Genomic DNA, 10,329 nt, shown 5'->3' with positions numbered 1-10,329 from the left:
CACATACACATACAAAAGAGAGGTTACCAAAAGAGGAAATTCATCTTTTTATTTAGAGCTTTTTTGTTTTATTTTCTAAAAAATGTTATATACAAATCTCTGGCACGACTTTAAAAATCCTTGGCACAGAATGACAAGCTGGGAAGTGTGTGTGTGTGTCATAAAAAATATTTGTTTTAAAGAGGATATCTCAAGTTAATGTCAAGCACACTTCAAAGTTCTCTCCTTCTGCCCCAATTGAGGCAATGATCAGACTGTTGCTGTTTGATGTTGTTGACAGACAACATATGAGCTGAGCCCCAGGCGGCCCCCAGAGGTCAGTCTGCATTCTCAGAGAGATGGCGAATGACAAACACCGTCTCTCCAGCTCCTGAGGTGGATCAAGAGGTCAAGATGCCCCACAGGGCATGTTCTCAGGCAAGGGCAGCACTGGGCATGCTCAGTGGGAGAAGGAGAGGAAGAGCACTGGGCATGCTCAGTGAGATAAGGAGAGGGAGAGCACTGGGCATGCTCAGTGAGATAAGGAGAGGAAGAACACTGGGCATGCTCAGAGAGAGGAGAGGAAGAGCACTGGGCATGCTCAGTGAGATAAGGAGAGGAAGAGCATCGGGCATGCTCAGAGAGAGAAGGAGAGGAAGAGCATTGGGCATACTCAGAGAGAGAAGGAGAGCACTGGGCATGCTCAAAGTGAGGGAGAGAGATGACCGTGGTACGTAATCTGGCTCTCCCCATAGGAGGAGGTTGGTGGAGCTCATCTGGGCATGTTCTGTTAAGAAATTCCCCTTTCCTTTATTGTCCTCTCTCCCACCATCCTCATCCACAACCCTCCGGAGTCAAAGTCGGCGCACATGTGGGTACTGATGGAGTCAAAGCCTGAGGGGAGGGGTCTTAATCTGGGCATGCTCGGAGAGAGAAGCCCCAGCCCCATCACCTCCTCCCCTACATCCTGTCCCCTCCGCTGGAGAAGTCGGTGAGCATGGGCGTGATGTTGTGGTCGAAGGCGGCCTGCTGGGAGTCTCCGGTGCTGGCCAGCCGCAGCTGCTGGGCCGCGTGGGACAGCTGGAAGGCCGCGTCGGGGTGGGCGGAGTCGGGCAGCATGGTGCACTCCCTCTCCAGGAGCTCGGCCACGCCCTTCAGCAGCTCCCAGAAGCCAAAGGCCAGAGCCGCCTTCCGCAGCCGGTTCAGCTCCTGAGCACACACACACACACACACACACACAGTATTAATGCAGAGAAACACACAAACACACACACACACACAAACAATTAATACAGCGAAACACACTAAAACACAAATAATAAATAAATGCACACACAAAGACAAAGATGCAGAGAAACACAGTCACAGACACATATGCAAAGAATTACTACGTAGATACACACACAGAGACTCAGGCAAAGAACATAAACAGACACACACACGCATGCAAAGAATACATAAACACACAGACACATACACACGGACACTAAAAGGATACATAAACAGACCCACACACATGCACGCCAAAAAAACAAAACATAAACAGAGACGTGCAAAGTATACATACAGACAATAAACAAACACAATAAACAAACACACACACACACACACACTAAATCCAACAGTAGCACAGTCTAGAATATGAGCATATTTTTTAAACCTGCTGTTTCCACAACTTCACTAAGAGACCCACCTTGTAGAAAGTCTGTGTTTTCTCGGGTAACTTGCGTGCATTTCTGAGGATCTTCTGCACATCTGTCTGTGAGTGAGTGACAACAGGGTCAGAGGTCAGGGGTCATGTCTTACACCCAGGATTCCCACGACGACAAGTCAAATGTAAACTTCCGTGACTTTTCCCTGACCAAAAATTCATTTCCAGGACTTTCCTTCTAATGAATGGTACAGTATGCTGCTGACCAATGACTTCAGAGCAGCTGTGGAGTATTCAAGAATCTCTAACTTTTTCAGAGAGGGAGATGAATAGATGGGCATTGAGTAAACAAAGTTGGGCTACTCAAGCAACCAGTAAAGCGAATAACCAGATATACCAGTTTTTCATGGAAATATTTGCATTCATGTATATTGGCAAGTAAATGTTAAACCAGAGAGGGTTAAAGCGGAGTAATGAAGGAGCTCTGGTTAAACTGCTACAACAAAATCCCCTGACATTCCATGACTTTCCCCCAAAAATGACATAATTTCGTGACTTTCCATGTCTGGAATAGACTTTCCAACATTCCATGATAATCCAGTAATTCCTTGCCCAGTGGGAACCCTGTACACCATGGGGGAAGTGATGTCCCCAGAGGAGGAGATCATGTGCAGAGTGCAGGTGTACCTGCAGGCCACTGGCTTTGATCCAGACGGTCACGTTCTGGGCGTAGCTGCGTTTGGTTTTGGGCTGCAAGGGGAAGGGACTCTTGCTGTCGTCCTCACCGTATGGGTTTTCGGCCGCATCTGGGAGAGGTAAAGGGAGGGGGAGGTTATGGTGGTAAAATGCAGAGTCGCAAAACCAGTTGGCTTGTATTAAACAAATGTATGTCACTGTTTACAAACTTTACACAAATTGGAACATGTTGTAAACGTGCCCGACCGTGTTATAATCAGACCAGAGAGGCTTATGTGACTTGTATGTACGTGCGTGTATGTGCGTGTGTGTGTGTGTGTGTGTGTGTGTGTGTGTGTGTATGTGTGGGCATTTGTGTGTGGGCGGTTTGTGTGTGGGCGGTATGTGTGTGAGTGGGTGTGATGCAAATGTTTATCTGATTATTGACACAGAGAGAGGGCCTTTGTCCAGAGACACTGAGTGTGTGTACTATCAGAACGTCATATTGCTGAGAGGATCTAGTCCAACGGAAGCAACAGTCTCACACCTCAGCCTTCATTTAGACAGTTTAAAAAACAAAAGTGTTATGGCCAGCACAGACGTGGCTACTGAATAGTGCAGGTGTGCTTTATCACTTGCATTGGTCCCTGGGAAATATAACCACTGACACCCTAACTACCCTACAAAGCAAAAAGGCAGTAACTACACAGAGTGAAAAAAAAACCTTGGTGTAGCATGTGGACACCAAGGCAAAATATTTAAGTTACCGAGCCTAGAAAAGATCTGTATAGAATGCAGCTAAAATCAGTCAACTGCTATGAAGGTTGCAGTGCCGCTTTAAGTCCAAAAAGAGGGAGATGACACATTCAAGAAGATCTTTGAGTGTAGTGGAGTGACGTAAGACATGATCCCTTTCTCTGATAGGGAGGTAACCACTAGCCTTGAAATACCCAAACTCATTCACAATTGTGAATAGAGTCTGGTAAATCTCGATTGGGAAACATTTGCAACATTTGCATGGCGACGGGCACTAACTTTGAAATCATTGGTCCAGCCTTACCAATCACATTGACCAGAGATTCCTAACACTACTTCCTATTTCGCCTAAACTTTAGAAACTGACAATAAACGGTACCAACAGTCAGGAATGTATGTGAGTTGCATTCTGCATTTCTGCAGGTGTTGCGGCTTCTGTTTATCACAATAAGTTTTGGTTTTGTCTTCTGCTCTCGTTACTGATTGGCCAGACGTTTTTCTTGTCTGAGGGAAACGGTTATGAACTATGGTGTTCCAGACTAAATCCCCCTGAAAGAAGACTTAGGTGAGCGGGGCCAGGGTAGATAACCACTGATGTCTGCTTAGAATGCCAGATTGTGATGAGTTTAAAGACACAGATTGTTTGACAAACAGCACATACAGTATAAAAGCACAGCACGTGACATAAATGGGAGGTAGAGACCGGTCTTGACGACATATTCCAATTTCTGATAGTGAAACGAGCACTGCTGTTGGCTGAGGATGTCTGGAGGTGGTCAGTTTGAGTGAAGAAGCAACATACTGGCATAGCTGGGTTGATTTAACTGGGCAGGCCTTACCTGAGGTGGGACCCAGCTGTGCCATCTTCCCCAGCCAGGGCAGAGGGTCCGGGCCCGGCTCAAACAGAGACATCATCAGGTTGGACTTCTTCTTGCTGTCTGCCTGCGAGTACAGCATGCCGTACCACTCCGGCCTAGGAGGTGACCAGAGGACAGGACAGGACAGGACCAGACAGGATAGGACAGGATAGGACAGGACAGGACAGGACAGGACAGGACAGGACAGGACAGGACAGGACAGGACAGGACAGGAGAGGAGAAGACAGGAGAGGAGAGGAGAGGAGAGGTGAAAACTCTAGAACACATTACTAGATCAGTTATATAAAGTTATTTGTATTTATACAAATAACAAATAACAACGTTATTTGTATTTACCACTATCATGACAGGGATTGATAGGTCTAGGGTTTGTCATTTTAAGGACACTGAACAGCTAGGGGTACTAGTAACTGCAAACCATAACAACACTTGAGCCTGTTTATGAGTTTTTGAAATCCACAAATACAGAAATCCCATATCGGTTGTGCTCCAGTACACACTGGCCACATGTGACAAATGAAACTAAGAGTAAGTAAGAAGCCCCCCCATGGGGAGTCTGGTGTCTGTGGATGGCGGAGCAGGCTCACCCCAGCTGCACGAGCGCCACCATCCCCTCCACCTTCAGACTGCCGTGCAGGAGGACACAGAAGTTTGGGCTCTTTCCAGCCATTTGATTGGCTGAGGTTTCCTCATCCACGTCATCAGTGTTTCCTGTGCCCACTTCATCAACTTCTGAGGATAGAAAAACGCACACACACACACACGCACACAAAGAGCTTTGAAATGTGTTCACACATTTTTCGATACTTATATGAGTCGCACCATCTGGACAGCCTTTAGAGTTGAATTTACAAAGAGAGACTCTTTGTGGAGTAGTTCTCCGACTCTCACCTTTGTTCACAGCTATGGGCAGAACCAGATGGCGTGAGATGACTGGAGGGCTGGCGATGTCTCCGATCTCTATGAAGCCGACGATTTCCAAGTCTGGGAGGGCGGTGATCAGTAAACACCAGTGAACCATCAAACAACAACATGCAGGAATGGAAATATGTAGGTGTGATGAAAAACCACACATTTGAATTCACAACAAAGGAACGTAGAGTTGGACACCTGTCTGCACTGCCTTGGGGATGGGGTCCACCTCCTCATCCAAAATCATGGGCTCTGGCCGGGGGAACACCTGCACGTCAGAGGACAGGTTCCCACAATGCAACACTGCATGGAACGGAGAGTATGCCTGGTCAATCAACTTCCTGTAAAAACAAACACAAAAGAACGATCAGCCAAATAGCCAGGTGCTATCTCACACAAACACACACACACACACACACACACACACACATTGACAAACAAACACACACACGGCTTCATGCAAATGTTGAGATGAACAATGACAACACCACACTAGTGCTTCATCCATCAACCAGGGAAACATAGTTGGGGCAGTATTCTTAGATCTAAAAAAGGCATTCGATACAGTAAATCACAGCATATTAATATCAAAACTAGCTAAATTCAATTTATCCAAACAAACATTGTCATGGTTTGAATCATATTTAAAAGGTCGTGAACAGTGTGTCTTAATTAACAATGTAAGATCAACCTTTCTCAAAATTGAGACAGGGATCCCTCAGGGCACTGTTTTAGGACCCATACTCTTCAGCCTTTATATCAATGACTTGCCAGATGTATGTCCAGATATAGGTCTACAGATGTATGCAGATGACACAGTGGTGTATGCATCTGGTAACAGCTGTACTTCTGTGGCTGACAAACTAAATACCAATCTGGACAAAATATCATCTTGGCTGGTGTCATCTTGTCTAACTTTAAACACTAAAAAAACTAACTCTGTCTGCTTCTCCATTAAAAAACTTCCCTTAAAACAAATCTTGAATGTACAAATTAATGGTGAGCCTATCGAACAAGTACCAGAAGTGAAATATCTGGGAATAATTATAGACTATCAGTTGAATTTTAAAAGTCATACTAAGAAAATGTGTAAATCCATTAAGGTCAACTTGGGCTGTTTTAGGTTGATAAGAAACTGCCTGACTTATGACTGTGCTTTTATTTTTATGAATTCTATGATTCTTTCACATATATCTTTTGGTTTAACCACATGGTCTCAAGCTCACCAGTCATCACTTAAGGCCATAGAATGTCTGTATAACCGAACCCTGAAAGTCCTGGACAAGAAGAGAATTAGGTACCATCACTGTAAAATTCTAACTAAACACAAGATTTTAAGTTTTGCTAATTTCATATCCCTGCACTTTGTTAAACTGGTCTTCAAATGCCTGAACAGCACTGCCCCTCTACCCCTTTGCAAAACAATAAAACAGCAAAGTAGTAGATCTACCACCCGAGCAGCATCAAAAGGCAATTGTAGCATCCCTTTCCGTAGAACATCATTTGCCCAAACTGCCTTTTCTGTGAAAGGGGCAAAATTATGGAATTCTCTGCCAGACAACCTGAAATCAATTCCAACATTAGCCACCTTCAAAAAAACCACCAAATTGTGGCTCTTTCAGGAACAACAATGCAATCATTTTTAGTTCTTACACTTTGTTTTCTCTTGTACACTTTTTTTCCTTTTTCCATTTACTCTGTTTTACTCCATTTATTTACTATTTTTAAATGTTGCCAATCTGTATTTTATTTTTTACTCAAAAAGCCCTACTAGGGACAAGTGTTGTAAATTAGCGTCAGCTAAAAATGCTATGATGCATGCATCAGATGACTTTTTAAGCTTGTCTATGTTTTTGTATCTGTCCCTATCTAAATAAACCTTAATAATAATAATAAAACCAGCTATAACCAGATAAGACACAATGTCAATAGGCACAAGGGCATATGCAGCATAGACTACTGCCAAATAAGACCAGAGTTCAGGCATGCTAAACACCAGAGTTCAGGCATGCCACACACACACACACACACACACACTAACCCGAACATGGACTGGACACTCTTTAGACAGAGTGGGCCCTCCATGGTGAAGATCTGTCCATCTCCTTCGTTGAGGCTGATCAGCTGCTCCAGGTTGTCCATGGCATCGGTTTCCTGGAGCTGAAACACACACACACACACACTTAAAATTTGTCTAAGTCTATCCTTCTGTGTTAAGTTTTAATCGGAGTCCCAATGTGTTTTAATGAAGAGCATGGAGAGCTCATTCCCCAGAGATGGGTCACTCATGCCCCTCCATTCTGCCGTGCACACCGTATCAGACTGACTTTGCTTTGAACTCAGTGCAGATTGGGACTCTTGCCTTGTTTGCATTCCCTTACCCTTGTGAACAATTAAGTGGTATTTGGGTCTGTGTGCAATGTGCAGGTAGTGTGTGTGCGTGTGTGTGTGTGTGTGTGTCTCTGTGTGTGTGTGTGTGTGTGTGTGTGTGTTTGTGTGCGCAAGGCTACACAGGGATGACATCTAACAAGGACACAGTGGTCAGTTATGTTGTGTTGCCGTCGGGCCAGTAACCTGCAGTCACACATCCAATGCAAACACAAAAGCACGGTGGGTCCAACGGTATTTGGGGTTCATCTAGTGAAGCAACCCCTGAGTGCCCATTGCATCACAGTGTTTGCATCTCTCTCATTAGTGTGGCCAGCAGGCGTATGAGGGGCAGCATACCTCCTCTGCGTTGGCAATGCACATGATGAAGAGCTTGGAGGGGAAAGGGAAAGGCAGGGGGAACTTCTTGTCGTCCGCACGCTGCTTCAGCGTCTGCAGGGAGTGGCGCAGAGAACCCCTGCCGATACCCAGCGATCCATCGGTCACCAGCACCACCTACAGGCCAGGGGGACGAAGGGCAACAACAAAAACAACACAGATGTTACAATTTTTTATTTTTTTAAATACAAAACAGTTAACAAACATGTCTAAACAAAAGCACTCTTATCTGGTCAAAATAACACCCTCTCAAAACACTTAATACAAGCAGCAAAAGCTCATTTTGCTTTCAAACAACACATCCTGTCGTCAAATCACTGTGTGATTTCAATCAATCATTACACACTGAGCAGCTAAATGCAGTTCTCAAAATGAGCATTTTTACTATGTATGTATTACTGCTGGTGTCAGAAAAAAAGTAATAAATAATTGTATATATTCCTCCCACGATGTAACTGTCATTGACATGTAAGACCTACAGTAAGCACCTAGACAAATGTCATTGAACTACAACTTTTCATCAAAACAGACCTACAGTAAACACCTATTGTACAGTACTTCTAATACCTCAGATCCATACTTGCAAATGACGCAGTGTATTGGATTCATTGTTAACAATTCAACCGAAGGCAATTAAGGCAAGACTATTTATACTGAGGAGGATGTCTCGATGCTTTAAATGAATAAGCACAAACCCATGGAATATTTGGAATGTAAACCACAGTACCTGACAAGGACAGCCACTTCCCCACTCCTGCTGCATGACATTGCTGACCCCCTGCAAGGCAGCTTCTAAGCATGTCTTATCAAAGTCCTCCAAGTTATTCAGGGTCTCCTGAACAGATGACAGAGAAGGTGACGAGGGTTAGACAGACACAGGTAACAGTTTGTGTATACACTGCTCTCAACTATCTTAAGCTCAGTGGACACAATCATAGCCTATTCTAGAGAACTCAAATCGGCTCAAAACTATGTAGGATTGCATCCTTGCAAAAACGTTGTTACACATTTTGCAAGTGGCTAGCGTGAAGAGACTGATCTGCAGACTGCACTTGAGGTGGTTGGCTTTACCTGAAGAGTGTTGTAGTCTCTGGTAAAAGGCACCATCAGCTCCCATAGAGATGAGAAGGCCACCAATGCTGTGAACTCCAGTTTGTAGTTAGTGGCCATGTGTTCAAACAGCATGGTGAGTCCATGCACTGCTAGATTCTTTCTCTGAAAGTCCTCGCTGCCCTCCAGTGACACTGGGCGTGTCATGGAGAGCGAGGCATCCATCAGGACCACCGTTGGCATGGTTTCCAACCCACCTACGCCCTCGTGCAGACTTTAACTGGGCTGCAGACCTAACTGTCTGTAAAACAAAAAATAAAACATTGACAGCGTCCTGTACCAGAGATCACAAGAACCATCTGCATAAAATACAACTGCTGTAACATTACCAAGACCGTTACTATAGATCTATGGCAATGTTATGCGCAAGTGAAAAGTGATTTTTCATGGGAATAAACCACGCATCACTGCAGATAATTATCCATCCCAATGCAGTTACCTTGACAGGAATTGTTACAAATCTTAAGAGTATGCATCAAATAGAAAACAATCGCTGCACAACTCACAACTACACAACTCGATGAATGCATTGCAAACAAATTATTCTAATTTCCTTTTAGTTTAGTCCAACAAGTAATTTAAACGCTCGTCTGATTTTAATCGCAATGAAACCACAGGTAGCTAGAATCTAGATGAAGAGCCACTCGAGCTTTGTGGTTAGCTAGTTAACGTTAGCTTGCTGGTCAAGTATGAATAAGCCCTTTAAATACACATCAGAGTCGCTAATCCACGTCAAATAGTACCTTGAAAAACAGCCGTGAACAACTGGAAAACAGTGGGAGATCACTGCGTTCTTGAACTTAATTTAGAAAATATTGTATCAATGAATACGATCGATGTGTTTGCTTGCATTCATGCGTGCACGAATACACACGCACGTGGGAAACATTGAGCGACGGAACATTCGTTCCTACCTCAGATGAGACTGATGAGGTAGCCCATAACTGAACCTGTTGGCTATTTTATAATGTTGAACAAATTATTCAGCAATACAATTTGAAGTTCATCTTTAAGTTTATTTCTTATATAGACCACACATCACAATGCAATTATTACACATGCACCAAAATCACCAACCGAACCAGGAAAAATCTGCTCTCGCACTAACGGGCCCGGGGGGAATATGTCATCCACAACAAATATTTTAAATTATATAGCTAACCTATTTTAGTTGTTTAACACTCTTGTACAAATGCGTACATCATATTGTACGTAAATGCATGTCTTCCGTAGGCTACACATCAGATGTAGGCCTATTGCAAGAAATTGCTAAATATTCTGAAAATGACCAACTTTATAATAGCGCATTCATAGCCCATTTTGTCTAAGGGAAGGGTTGGTAGATTAGGCTATTGCTGTGGACAATCATAACTGAAATAATATTTGTCAAATCTGTTCACTTGAGTAGGCTACCCCATCATTTATCTAATAACATCTCCAACTTGAAAGGATGTAGCCAATAGTTGAACAGTTTACAATTGACGAAATAATTAGGCAGAAAATGGTTCAACATCTAATGAGAGTGTAGTAGAGAAGGTACACATAATCCTCTTATAAGACTTCAGGTATTAGGTATAATGCTGATCCATTGTGAAGGGCTGT

The 10,329-nt window shown here is 43.7% G+C and overlaps 1 protein-coding gene across 2 annotated transcripts; it reads right to left on the bottom strand.

Moving 5' to 3' along the window:
- Positions 1-41: 41 nt before the first annotated feature.
- Positions 42-9,599, bottom strand: ints14 (integrator complex subunit 14). Of its 2 annotated transcripts, none has more exons than XM_062546714.1 (12): positions 9,471-9,599; positions 8,689-8,968; positions 8,345-8,452; positions 7,579-7,734; positions 6,893-7,011; positions 5,050-5,192; positions 4,831-4,923; positions 4,527-4,671; positions 3,901-4,034; positions 2,318-2,436; positions 1,673-1,738; positions 42-1,188 (listed from the first exon to the last, which is right to left on the bottom strand). In XM_062546714.1, exons 2-12 carry the CDS (start codon positions 8,908-8,910, stop codon positions 940-942), a joined length of 1,554 nt encoding a protein of 517 aa, XP_062402698.1. In that variant the 5' UTR covers positions 8,911-8,968; positions 9,471-9,599; the 3' UTR covers positions 42-939. The 2 variants fall into 2 exon arrangements, with proteins under 2 accessions (XP_062402698.1, XP_062402699.1); XM_062546715.1 differs by having other exon boundaries at positions 4,527-4,668.
- Positions 9,600-10,329: the final 730 nt, after the last annotated feature.

The sequence above is a fragment of the Sardina pilchardus genome, chromosome 10 (assembly GCF_963854185.1).
Source record: "Sardina pilchardus chromosome 10, fSarPil1.1, whole genome shotgun sequence".
NCBI classification, from domain to species: domain Eukaryota; kingdom Metazoa; phylum Chordata; class Actinopteri; order Clupeiformes; family Clupeidae; genus Sardina; species Sardina pilchardus.
Note: the sequence above shows the minus strand (reverse complement) of the source record. Positions and strands in the feature narration are given on the sequence as shown.